Raw genomic sequence first — 13,878 nt, forward strand, 5'->3', positions numbered from 1 at the left:
AGCCTGTAAGTTTAAAGTAAACCGAAATAGGTACAGCCCAAGATAGATAAGAACATCCTCAAGAGCCATGCCATTGCTTCTGAGTTGATCTTAAGTAGCTCAGGCTTCCCGGTATTGATTGAGGGATAGCTCAAGGGCCTGAGGAGAGGAGAGGAGAGGAGAGGAGAGAGGAGAGGAGAGGAGAGGAGAGGAGAGGAGAGGAGAGGAGAGGAGAGGAGAGGAGAGGAGAGGAGAGGAGAGGAGAGGAGAGGAGAGGAGAGGAGAGGAGAGGAGAGGAGAGGAGAGGAGAGGAGAGGAGAGGAGAGGAGAGGAGAGGAGAGGAGAGGAGAGGAGAGGAACTCCTTGACAGTTCAAAAGAAGCTCCATTTGAACAGTGGGCAGGAAGTGGTATAGAGTGCATCAATGAACATGAGATGCTACCTGTAAGCTGGTAAGTTCTGGAGAGCATTTGATGGTGGACCAGATTAAAACAGGCATCTTAAATTGATTTACTAGTCTAATGCATCATTATAACAGAGCAGAACTCTGCAACTGTATGGGACTTTTCCTTCCATGAGCCAGGAAGGCTAAAGCTACTGTCTAACCATCTCAACCAAGAGGAAGCCATGCCTTGTTTAATACCTCAGCCCAGTTCCTTCCACAAACCTCAAAAGAGGTTTCACAAAATGAATTAACCCTCCTGTGAAGTTATGTGGAGGGAGCCGTATATGCTGTTTGAAAGAGTTACCGCTAAATAACAGATCTGCTTTCAAAGGAAGGACTTCACATCGCAGTGATCCATTAACTGGAGATGTGAAAGCTGGACTGGAAGGTCACTGTTTCACACACTCCTTTACCCACCCTCGCACTGCAAAATGCATCAGCCCGTTTAATTCTTTCATGCGTTTTAGGGCAATTAATCTCCAGCTGGTAAACTAATGCATAGAAGTCCAGCAAGCAAGTCAAATTAACAATAATGGAGGAAAGGGGGTCTGCCAAGGTGCACAACATTTTATGTCCTCAGAGGATAAAGGGATTTCTGTACAGTAATTGAATGTCCTTCAGAAACCAGTCTATTGCTAGCAGAGCCTTCTTGAGGGCATGGGCTGAGTACTACATAAACGAAAACCCAGTTTCCTGGTTAACAGCACTGATTTGTCTGCTATGGACATTTTAAGGAGTATAACACAACCCTCTTCTGCCCAGATGTTAATGCAGGGCTCTGTAATGGCATATAACAGAGGCCTGCTTGGTTTTTGGTTTAGACTTTTATCCTTTGGTTTATTGTTTGGGAAATTTTCTCACATGTATGACCCTATAATCAGGTAAGCCCATTCAACCCTAAGACCTATGCTCCTTCCTGGACAGCAACAGAAGGCAGTGGGATTCACTCTGCTCCTGTGGCAAGGAATTCCAGCTATTTTGCCATTATAATTACACAGTGAACTTCTGATGGTGGCTTGAATGCAAGAAAGGTAAAAAAGGGTAAAAAAATAACAGCTATTCCAACTATTCCAAAGAAAGAAAGAAAGAAAGAAAGAAAGAAAGAAAGAAAGAAAGAAAGAAAGAAAGAAAGAAAGAAAGAAAGAAAGAAAGAAAGAAAGAAAGAAAGAAAGAAAGAAAGAAAGAAAGAAAGAATGGTATTGTGTCTGGGATTTGAGGGTCTCTCCTTCTCCCTTCTCTTTTTGATTGCCTCGTCTTTAATTACAGTTGAGAGTATAGCCCTATACACACTTACTTAGAATAAGTCCCATCACATTCCGAGGGTCTTATTCTTGAGTAAACATGCTTAGTAGCATTAAAGTGATGTTCCCATAAAGTCTAGCTTGGCCCTCACATGCTGTGCAAATGTAACTCTTCCTTTGTTTAAGCCACCTCACCCACTACAAAATATAGAGAAATAAACCCTGCTTTACTCTATAAAGTAGACTTCGCCATTCTCTGTATAGGCCATCTCCCAGTTTTCGGGCAGAGGACCCAAATTTTCCTCTGCACAAGGAGGTAGGTATTGAGGGAGCTTCTGAGAAGGTTCCGTGGTGGGAACGGTGTTGATGCTGCTATTCACAGGCGGGGGAGCTGTCTCTCTTGGATTGTGGGTATTGTGCTCGTCTTGTTCACCAGAGTCTGCTGCAGAAGAATAGACATCAAGGCATAAATCAGATAAAACATGTCAGTTCTGAGTAAATGACACAGCACTATTTTCACTTTGCTTATTTCTGTAATTCATGCAAGTTACCTGTCAAATCATGGATGCTTGCGCTGTTATTTGCCGGGGGTGGGGTGTGGGGGGGTTGAAAGACTTCGATGAAATGAGTATCAATTTTCATATCAAAAGATCTGTCTCTGTTTTTCATCTGACTGCCTTCCAAAGGTATCTATTGAGGAAGGAGTCTGGCTAAATTGTACAGCACATATTTTGCATGTTCAAGATCCCTGGTTCAACCCTGAAGGCTCCAGCTCAAAGGTCTACCACTTTTCCCACTTTTATCCTTATTCAAGGAACTCAACAGATAATTATTTCATTCATTTATATTCCTTTGAGGAACAGTAGACGGTGTACAGAAAGTTCCAAGGTGTTCTCCCATAGAGGCGCTTACCAGACCCTGAGAGACTTGGTTTCAACTTCCTAATGAAGTCAAGGCAATGTGTTAAAACCACAGTACTTCTACACTTGCATGCTCAGTTCAAACTTTATTACAGTCGTTCAGACCAAGTTGTATGGAATTAATACATAAAAGACCAAAAGAATATGGTCATTTGATATAATGGGGGGACTCATCACTTAGCAGTCTCTTTGCTCGATCATATTATGGCGTGGTTCGATCAAGTTGCTATGAATGTCTACGTAAGCAGGGCAGTAGAACAATATATGCTCTCGTGAATCAATTTCACCACTCCCACAATTGCATGCTGTGACACGTGCTCTTAACATTAAAGCCTAATGAGCGTCATGTGACCATAATATTTACTGACCATTATTCAGAATCTAAGCATCTATCCATGATTTTAATGAACGTAAGCAGCTAGCCTGTAGAACCCCTTTGTGTACTCAGCAAATCTGATAGCAAATGATAAGATTAGCTGGTATTGAACCACAAAAATAAACCATCCCAAATGACTTCTGTTTCTACATTTTATCCTCAAAATGTTCTGAGGCAGGATGAGACTGAGAAAGAATAGCTGGCAGTTGGGTGAGGACTAGGAAATGAGTAGGGATTTTAAGCCAAGTCTTCACAGTTGTAACCTGGCTTGCTAAGCAGCAGTTTTGGCAAAGACTTGTCTCTTCTAGACATACTGAGGATCCAGTGCCAGTTAGACAATGTTGATCTAGAATAATCAATGGCTGGACCCAATTTGAAACAGCTATACATGTCCATGTTAAGATAAGCATTTTAAAAAGTTGGTTCTTATATGGTGCTTTTCTCTACCCGAAGGAGTGTCAAAGCGGCTTACGTTCACCTTCCCTTTCCTCTCCCCACAACAGACACCCTGTGAGGTGCGTGAGGCTGAGAGAGCCCTGATATCACTGCTCGGTCAGAACAACTTTATCACTGCTGTGGAAAGCCCAAGGTCACCCAGCTGGCTGCATGTGGGGGAGTGCAGAATCGCACCTGGCTCACCCGATTAGAAGTCCACACTCCTAACCACTACACCAAACTGGCCACTGGGATGATGCCATGTCTGAATACAAGTCAGAGGTCGTGGGACTGCAAGCTCTCCCATGTCAAGAGCTGCTTGCACAAAGTAATGAAGCATGTCAGAAAGAAGGCTATAGTAGATTCTTTCATTAGGAAGGAAATTCCTGACCAGTGAGGGCGGGGGGGATATTTTCTAGCATACATTTTCTCACCTGTGTTCCCAGGTTTTCCACTCAGAACCTACAGAGTCAAAATACTTTGATTTGCAACACTGAGGAAAGAAAAGGAGGGCTTGATACATGGAGAGGGTGAGTGGATCTTCCGAACTGCACAAGCTCCTATGAAAGCTAGTGCAATGCAGTCCTTCAAATCCTCCTCCTCTAGTGCAAAAGTAGTTGTGTAGGAGTTAAACACGACCACTCCTAATCAAGGAACTCCTGGGAGAGCTGAGTGCCCTGATGGAATATTCACTGTTCCACAGGACCTGCAAGACAGAGGTCTTCCACCAGATCTTTGGCTGAGGCCAAGGCGGTTAGATCTGGGCCCCTCGCTGGCTAGCCAGGCCATCGGGCGCCCATGGAATTATCCCCCGAGGCCCTGTAACACAGGGTCTGTGGAACAAGGGAGGTAGGAACTTTTTGTCACCAGGGGTGGGTTAGACGGATTTTATCACTGTTTTAGTGGGATTTTATTGTGGGTTATCTATTGTTACTTGCCGCGAGCCACATCAGTGGAAGTGGCGGGATATAAATGTAATTATAAATAAATAAAATAAATAAGGTCATCCAAGGAGAAGAATCCGAGATTGACCTTGGAAACCAAAGCATTCAAGCCATAAGGAGTCGTGGTTCAACTCAATAGCCCTCTTAAATTAATTGCAAAACACTTGTTTTCATTAATGGCTAAGGTAACAAAACAGCTGATTCTGAATGGGAACATTCGAAAACAGCATTGTCACTGACACCATCTAGCACTTGTTACACTGAAGTTGGAGATTTGCAAGATTCTCTTGCAACCTCACCCTTGCCTGACTTCAGAGGATTGAGAAGTGTGTAACCCTGCTTAGGATGGCACTGACAACAGCTCAGTCTTTCATTTCTCCCCACCCTTCAAAATACCCAGAAAAATAGGATATTACAAGTCAATGGCCTACAGGTACTATGCTTTGAAATCAAATGGGGTCATTTGCATAAATAAGCTTCAGAAACTTCTGGCATAAGCACGGAGTCCCTTTTATGAGTTTATGTTTCTCATTTTATCACTTTGGAAAATGGTCACTGGCATCTTAATTTCAGTGATTATTTTCTTCTGGAAAAATTCCACATAAGCATTGCTTTAGTGGTACACCTATAAGGACACCTGAACATTTTGCCTATTGCACAGAAAATGCTATTGTTATAATTAAAAGCTGCTAATATTTTTGTTTGAAAACTCAGGTCCACTGTAATTGATTTAGATTTCATCCAGTCTTTCTTGCAACTCTGTCTTCCAAATAATATTAAAGATAAAATCCTAGTAGAGATTAAAATACACCTTTAAGGCTTACAAGAAGTGGGAGATGTTATCTGCCCTGGGCTCTCCCAGTGTTTCAAAGATGGTCAGGCAACATGATGAATCCGGGGCAAAAGTATGCAAAGGCAGAGATAAAACCCAGAGACTTCAGCTGGTTGGACGGAGCTTTGTTTGACTAGCTGATAAAATAACAAACCTACATTTTCTTGTGTGCTTGGGAAAATGGGTGCTGTGGTTTCCCAAAGAAACACTCAGCTGAGAGAATCCAGGGGACTTGGACATTAACTGAAGTTGTCAAAGTACACAGAGTGCCTCAAAAATTCAACAACTGCCCGAGATCCTTGAGCAAATAATGACTAGCAGCAGTCTTTATGCTATCCCTCACTCTTTCTTTACTCTTACAAACCCCTCTGATAACTACAAGGTGAAAAGACCATGAGGAGCTTCCTCAGGTCCTCCCAATGCAATTTCAGTCCATGTGCTCCATCAAGTATTGTAGTTTGGACCTCAGCTGTTAAATCAAAAGATATCAGGCTAAGTTAAGAACTCATTCTTTCATGCTATTCACAAAGCTTTCTTGGGGGGAAATAGCATACGCTCATCAATGGGATATCCGCTGTAAATGTTTTATCAGACAGCAGTGATACACTTCTCTGCTCCACGGTTTCAGATTAAAACCCTCGAGACGTTCCAATATAAGAAATACATTTAGAGAGACCAACAAGTCCTTGTTTCGATTTCCCCCTTCTCCCAGCTACACAAGGCAAGGAAATGTTTACCTGTAAAGCTGCTGTTCATTTCAGGGACGTCATCCTCCTCTTCATTCTCCGTATGCACTATGCCAGCATTTTGCATATCATTGTAAGACTTGGTTCGTTTGGGGGTCGACTGCTTGGAGCCGGATTGGAGGCTTTGCAAAGCATCCGTGTTATTCACTTTCCCACTGAGGGGTTGGCTGGGAGGCTTGGGTGTTCCATAATAGTTACCTAGGCAATAGAAACACATTTGCATGCTGTTTAAAAAACCCAAAAAAAACATAGATCTGATCTAGTTATAAAGACTCCTCTCCCTACGCCCCAAATCAAAGCCATGTCTCCATCTTACCTAATAGGAACAAGCACGGTTCCCTCCCCTGCCCTCCCTCTGACTGTAAGACATGAAACAAATGTCTGCTGTTTTACTTCTTCTTCTTCTTCTTCTTTTTTTTTTTACTCATTCATGTTTGAATTTAAGAGCAGGACCAAAGCCTGCCTTTTTGAGGTGCACCAAGCGTACAAGGACTAAAACAAAAGACAACTGTGGCGAACAGCAGAAAACAAAAGCAAACCCAGAAAAGAGAAGAAAAAAACACCCCTTCATCTCATTACATTTGAATTTCAATTAGTAGCTTAAAAAAACCAACAAACCCATGTATGCACCCACGGAATTAGAGTGAGATAAAAAATTCATTACTACCATCACCCAGCATAGTGATAAAAGGCTGGGGGTGACCTGCTTTAATACATGTCCTCAATGGGTGGCAGCTACATTTCAAAAAAGTAATCAGTCTCCAGAAAGGAGCTAGAAAAAAAAGAACAACACCACGTGGCACCTGCCTTGCCAAGAGAGATTTTCAGCTGTCGAGGTCAAGGAGAATAGAAACAAAAGGCATCAGACATGCAAATTTCAGCAAGGGAGGCACAGCAAAATCCCAGAACAAGGCCATTCTTGGACTTCAAAGACGGATCTTGGGAGAGCAGGTGAGCTGGGAAGGCCCAACACTGAACTCAGATTTAATGGTGAATAGGAAAGAGCCTCTTGTGGCGCAGGGTGGTAAGGCAGCAGACATGCAGTCTGAAAGCTCTGCCCACGAGGCTGGGAGTTCAATCCCAGCAGCCGGCTCAAGGTTGACTCAGCCTTCGATCCCTCCGAGGTCGGTAAAATGAGTACTCAGCTTGCTGGGGGGCAAACGGTAATGACTGGGGAAGGCACTGGCAAGGCCACCCCGTATTGAGTCTGCCCTGAAAACGCTAGAGGGCGTCACCCCAAGGGTCAGACATGACCCCGGTGCTTGCACAGGGGATTCCTTTACCTTTACCTTTACAGCGAGAAGGTGGCTTCTGCCTGCACAAGGTAGAGGAGTTTCAGGGTGAGATGGAGAAACGACGGTGGGTTTCTCCCATTAAATTTCTCCCAAAAGGGAAATATAAGGATTGCCAAGAAATGGGTGTGCCATGGCATTGGAATCTTCTCTCCCTCCTGCTCTGTGTTTCTGAGAATGTGTACAAATCCTACATCCTCTTTCTTTTTCGGAGCTAACAACTGGATCCACTTTAACGGCTACATACTCCGGTTGGGAACCAAGCGCAGTAAATGGCAAGATCAGCGTAGATTCGCAGTGGCATCATGTTCTGACCCGAAAAGGAAGTTGGGGATTTGTGTGACAAAGGGGAGGAAAAAGAAGAGTGCAAACGAAGAGGAGGTTGTCACTCTTACACTCTGGTAAGGGAGTCAGGAGTGTTTTAAGTCTGCATCAGGACACAAAAGGCCATGGAAGGAATGAGATAGGGCTGACAGTAAGTGTTATGGCCATCAATTGGGAAGGGCTGTGGCTCAGTGAAAGAATGTTTGCTTAGCATGTAGAAGTTTGTGGGCTCAATCCCTGGCATCTCCTGTGTAAAGGACCAGGAGTAAGTGACCTCCTATGGGGGAGGGGAGAGACTCTAATATCAATTGAAGTTGAAAACAAAACACCACATAGTAAGACCAACCAAAATAATGCAAAAGTGCATCAAAGTTTTTGAGTTGCCTAGAACTCTATACTGCTGGATGTTCAAACACATCAGAACAGTGAGGGTGGGGGGTGGGGAGAAGTAGATGTATTAGACCCTGATGCAAAAGCCTCTTGGTAGTACCCTATGCAATATGAATTGTAAAAGATTGTTCAGACTTTGCAACAATATGCATCATACAGCTCTGACTTAGCTGTACTTTGAGACATTATAGTTCAAAATTGAGTGTCTGAACCTCTGACAGATATGAATAAGGATTTTGAGCTAATCATTACTGCCTAATTCTGCTTCTGCCAGTGTTTTTGATGGATCATCACAAGACAGTCCAGTTTCTTAAATGATCAGACAAGAAAGATGTTCAACTGCTCCCTAGGAAGTTCTCCGTACCATTATTCTTATGACCCAAGACTAGAATTTACAAGCCTGACCAACCCAAGTCCTGCTTGGCATAAACAACAGACAGCAGCAGTGATGTTGCCTGATCTTCAACGCAGACCAGTGTATGGTGTACATTTTTTCACAAGGCTCTGCCATCTCTCAGCTGTGCATTCTCAGGAAATGCAAAGGGCTGTCATGGAAAAAGGAAGCTGCTTCTACTTATAAATCTAGATTTAACTAATATTTTATTATAAATTGCCTCAGGGTGGAATAGAGGTAGTCAGAAAGCTTTAAATTTGCAAGAGGGTTAACACCCCCCAGATTAAAATGTTATCCTAAAGTAAACTAGCCCTGCTTTGTACAGGGGTGCCTTCTCCTAAATAAGTATACTTGGCAATTATGACCTTCAACTGAGGAAAAGGTATGAATCCCCCCCTTTCAGAAACAAGGTGGGGCCTCATTTGGGGTACTGTGTACGGTTTTGATCACCGTATTTCAAAAATGATATTACAGAGCTGAAAAAATAACAAAAGAGGTGATTAAGAATCTGGAGAGGGTTGTGTCTATGGAACTCATAGGGTAGCTTTGTTAAGTCCCTTTGTCTATAGACTGATGGGCCACTGTTCAAAACAGAATGCTAGACTACATGTACCACTGGTCTACTGTTGAACCCCATTCTTATAGAAGCACAGCAATAACCAAATCATGTATTGCCCATTTTTTTAGTTTCCTGAGCATTTAGACCCTTCCTCCATGAAATCACATTAGCCATCTTTGAGATGTGCTCTTTATTTGCTTCAGAAGACTTTTTCCTCCCCGCCTTTAATGAGACTGTTAATCGTTTTCATTTGCCTATTATTTTTTCTGCTTTGCTGTAGTTAGCATTGCATTGCTGTTTTATTAGTACTGTTCTTCAATTCTGTTACGAGCGGCTTCTTAAGACATTTATTTATTTAAATATTTATAGGCTGCCATCTCCCGCTGACGATGGCGGCTCAAGAAAATTTACAAGAAATTTGACTAGAAGCTAGAAACAAGAAAACAGCTGTGCCCCTTTCTATTAAAATGATACCCACTTTATGGATGAGCTGCCAAAGGCTTGCCTGAAAACTATGATCTTACACTGTTTAAAGGAAGCCACCTGCATGAGGCACTTTGCCATCTTCTTGGGGAAGGGTATCCCATAACACCATGGCTGCTACCCAAAAGAATGATCCTGCACTATAACTTCTAAGATAACTTGAGGAGGGAGCTCAATCATGATACAGCCCTCGGGAGAATCTGAGGTGGTAAACAGGCCTGTAATAAAGCCAGCAATCAAGCTGTTCACTTGGGGTAACTCCATCACCATGTGATATCATGGAATTTTATTGTATTTATTGTGTTTTGATTTTCCCTTATTGCTTATCACCCTAGAGCAGGGGTAATCAACCTGTGGTCCTCCAGATGTTCATGGACTACAATTCCCATGAGCCCCTGCCAGCATTTGGGAATTGCAGTCCATGAACATCTGGAGGACCACAGGTTGACTACCCCTGCCCTGGAGGACTGTTGGTAGGAAGAAAGTCAGAACAAGCTAAGTACTAGATGCAATGCTTGGTTTTGTGATAACACTAGCTGTATTTCCCGGCCAAAAGACTGATTGCAGTACATGTCATTGTACCAATAAGTCTGAAAGATTTAAAATTCAAGGCGACAACAGTGGGAGGATCCATTCTAAAAGTCTTGGGAATTTGAGGAAGAAAATGTCTGCTTCACAGATCGATTCTATTTCAATAAGCCACACATAAAAGTTTTAGCTCCACAGAAGTAGCAACACCTTCGAACTCATTCTTCATTTGGAAATCTTGAATGCACATCTATGCATTATTGATTGAAAAAAAGGAAATTACTTCTGGTAAGAGCCTTAATAGGGTATAAAGAAGGTTTCTTACAGCAGACCCATCTCTACTGGAGAAATAATTCTTATTCTCTGTGTAATGTCAAGCTAACTTAAATGATGGTGAGAGAAAGAGAGAGAGAGAGAGAGAGAGAGAGAAGAGAGAGGAAGAGAGAGAGAGATATAGAGAGAAAGAGAGAAAGAGAGAAAGAAAGAAAGAAAGAAAGAAAGAAAGAAAGAAAGAAAGAAAGAAAGAAAGAAAGAAAGAAAGAAAGAAAGAAAGAAAGAAAGAAAGAAAGAAAGAAAGAAAGAAAGAAAGAAAGAAAGAAAGAAGACAATACCCATTTTTATGTTGCCTTTTTGGTAGCAACATTGTATCCGTTTTTCCTCTTATTCTGCTGTTTTATATAGGAGCTTGTGGTTGATGTGCAGTTAAAGAGTCTTCAAGTTGAATGACTATTAACCGGCATAATCCCTCAAGTGCTACTGCAAGCCAATTCCCATATATTTTACTTAACAGATCTTGGAAGGGAACAGTGATCTTCAACGGGTTTAATTCCAAAGGGCACTGCCAAAGCGCATTCAACTCAATTTAAAATGGCCATTGCTGTATATAATAATTAGAAAAACCATTCACCACTACAAATTCAATTTGAGGTGTTACAGGGCAAAAACTGTTATGATTTTATGTTTGTGAAAGTGAACAATTTTGCAAGGATAGTCCCCCCCCCACACACACACACCCATGAATGAGATTCTTTACATCCCATGCTTTCTGCTTCAACCAAGAAGAAGAAGAGTTGGTTCTTATAGGCCGCTTTTCTCTACACTAGTGGTTCTCAACCTTGGGGTTGCCTGGCCTGTTCCGCGAGGTTGCCAGATTGGTGGCTGTAGCGGCGGCAGGCAGCAGGAGCAGGCAGCAGGGGGGGGGAGGCAGCCGGTGTTGGCCAGCGGAAGAGAAGCCATGGCACTGGCCACCTCCAAGCTGCCTCCAGATCGTTCTGAGCATGGGCCCATGCATCTGCGCACACCTCCACTACCACCGCAGTTGGGGTCATGGCCTGATGGCTGTTGAGAACTGCTGCACTACACGAAGTGACTTACATTCACCTTCCCTTTCCTCTCCCCACAACAGACATACTGTGAAGTATGTGAGGCTGAGAGAGCCCTGATATTACTGCTTGGTCAGAACAGTTTTATCAGTGCTGTGGCGAGCTTTAGGCCACCCAGCTGGTTGCATATGGAAGAGGAGCAGGGAATCAAACCTGGCTCGCCAGCTTAGAAGACGGCGTTCCTAACCACTACACCAAGCTGGCTCTCCAACACTGGCAAATAGAAACAGAGCAGCAAAGCCTTCTCTGAAATTTTGTTATTCTTGGCCATTAACAAAAAAACAGCGAAACGATTTGAAAGTTTTGCCTTTACTACTCTTCTACATAATTAATTTTTAAAAACATAAAATTAAAATTACATGGAAGTTTCTCTAGGGGAGTTTAAACACCAGCCAGGAGGTAATTCCAACAACATTGCGGGCGACATACTTGTAGTTTGCTTATTGTATTATGTTCATTAAAGAAAAAACAACCTGAGCCAGATCAAGAGGCCCATTGTATAAAATGCATTTTTAATAGAAACACCCTCCTGACTTCAAAGTCTCCTCCTCTGTATCCCATTTGTTCTTTCACCTCCTAATAATGTAAATTACTTCAGTCATCCACTCAGGAAGCACAGCCACCACCCTATGATTTAGCACAACAACACACCCACTGCAAATACTGAAAACAGAGAACAGTCAAAGCAAAGCTTATGTAGAACAAATCACCCTCTAGCCTGGAGACTACTCATTCAAAGCTAAGGAAAAGGAAAAAGGAGTTAGGCATTTGAGGAAATGTATTGCTACTTCGGGAGCCACAAAAAGGACTTAAACATAGATCCAGTCGGCCCTAATCATTATCATAATCTTACCATCTTTGAAGCCTGGGCGAAATGGAGCTGTCTTGCCAACCCTTGTGATTCACCACGGATTTAAAACTTAATTTTCAAGGCATGCATCAGCCACTCTCGAGAGGTAAATGCTACGTTTCGAATTACTTTAATAATGCAATACATCATGCTTCCCAAAGTCAGAGCAGCGAGTCACCTTGACTGCAGAGTCTCCCCGAGCAAAGCAACAAGCAAAATAAATAAATAAATAAATAAAAATTTCAGGGCAGTCTCCACTTCTGCCTTTATCTAAGAGGGCTACTCGATCAAAAAAACAATAGAGGAAACCATTACATGGTCCAGGTACATGGGAGATGTCAAAGAACTAGGGGATAAAGAACAAACCAGTCAACCTTAGTCAACCTAAGACATGGGACATTTTATCTCCTGTGTTGTTCTAGTTTTATGTACTTCTTGCAGTTCATTCTCAGTCTCCCAACCAAAAATTTTAGGACTGCTACTAAAGAGGTCAGTGAATAAAATATGAAAAAAAATTAACAATACAATCCTAAACATCCTTTAAAGCTTTTCAATAATGTTGTTGCATTCTGATTTGTAACGTATCAGTTTCTCCCTCACCCCTCTTCCTTTACTGATGCTTAAAAAAAATCATGGCAATAAACTCTTAACTTCATTCCATTTCATCTTCTCCCCAATACACTGTAATTCTGGCCTTGAGAGAAGTTGGCTCTTGATTTCAGAGTGCTTGAATTGCTGATGAACATATTGTTGGGATTGCTGTTTGCTGCTAAAGGTTACTCGTTTTACTGGCAGGAAGAAAAGGAGCAGTTCTGACTGCCTGTAATTTTTTCCTTCTATTGTGTTGCTATCATTTTAATGGCCATCTATTTGGACAGAAGGTAGGCATAGCTAGGAAGCTGAAATGCTCTCTACATTGCCTTGTTACATTACATAATTTAAAATGTTTTATAGACTTCTGCAAGAATACACATTCATTTTTCAAGGTAATCATTTTAACCGATTCCAAAGTATCCCAACACACCAAACGGTGAATCCGACCAAACACGGGTTAGAGCACATTATCATGCTTACTGTGTGGCAGCATCAGCAAAGAAGGCTTACTTCTCTGCCTCCCTTGTGTCCTCAAGTGGCTGTGCAACTGGGCTGATCAAGATAGTTAAAGGGCTGCTGTCGTTGAGCCATAAAAATATGTCCTGCCACCTTTGGAAGCTTGCTATGATAAATGTATGAGGCTCTTTCATGATACATTTGTTCAGATTTGCATGGAACTAGACTCCACAGTTGGAAGTGGACCTCTTGAGGTATCCACAGGACCATCTGGTCCGATTATATTGGTTCAGTTTCAATTGCTGTGGTCAAAGGAAGTGAGGGTATGGCTGGGTTAGTCCAGGGAGTGATAAATGTCTCTTTGAGGGATGGGAAGGTAGCAGTGGTTATAAAGTATGCTGTGGTACACCCCCTCATCAAGAAGGCCTCTTTGCATCCAGAGGTCACTACCACCCAGTGGCTAATATTCCTTTTCTAGGCAAGCTGTTGGAGAGAGCAGTGGCTACCCAATTGCAGACATACTTGGAGGAAACAATTATCTAAACCCATGACAGTCTTGCTTCAGGCAGGGGTTTGGAATGAACTGCCTGGGTTGCCTTGATGGATGACCTATATCAGGAAAGAGGCAATGCAACTCTGTTGGTTTTCCTTGATCTTTCAGCAGCTATTGATGCCATAAGCCATATGTCCTGCTGGCTTGGACCTGAAG

General features: G+C 42.5%; 1 protein-coding gene across 29 annotated transcripts in view; it reads right to left on the reverse strand.

Moving 5' to 3' along the window:
• Positions 1–13,878, reverse strand: part of MAGI1 (membrane associated guanylate kinase, WW and PDZ domain containing 1) — a 566,279-nt gene that overhangs the window by 130,370 nt on the left and 422,031 nt on the right. For 26 of the 29 annotated variants that reach the window (XM_077325078.1, XM_077325091.1, XM_077325090.1 and 23 more), the window contains 2 exons: positions 5,909–6,115; positions 1,896–2,106 (listed from right to left, as the gene is read on the reverse strand). In XM_077325078.1, coding sequence (XP_077181193.1) covers positions 1,896–2,106; positions 5,909–6,115 — 418 coding nt within the window. The remainder of the gene's footprint in view (positions 1–1,895; positions 2,107–5,908; positions 6,116–13,878) is intronic. The other 3 variants (XM_077325070.1, XM_077325089.1, XM_077325073.1) reach the window with 1 other exon arrangement.

Source organism: Paroedura picta, chromosome 3 (assembly GCF_049243985.1).
Source record: "Paroedura picta isolate Pp20150507F chromosome 3, Ppicta_v3.0, whole genome shotgun sequence".
Taxonomy (NCBI): Eukaryota; Metazoa; Chordata; class Lepidosauria; order Squamata; family Gekkonidae; genus Paroedura; species Paroedura picta.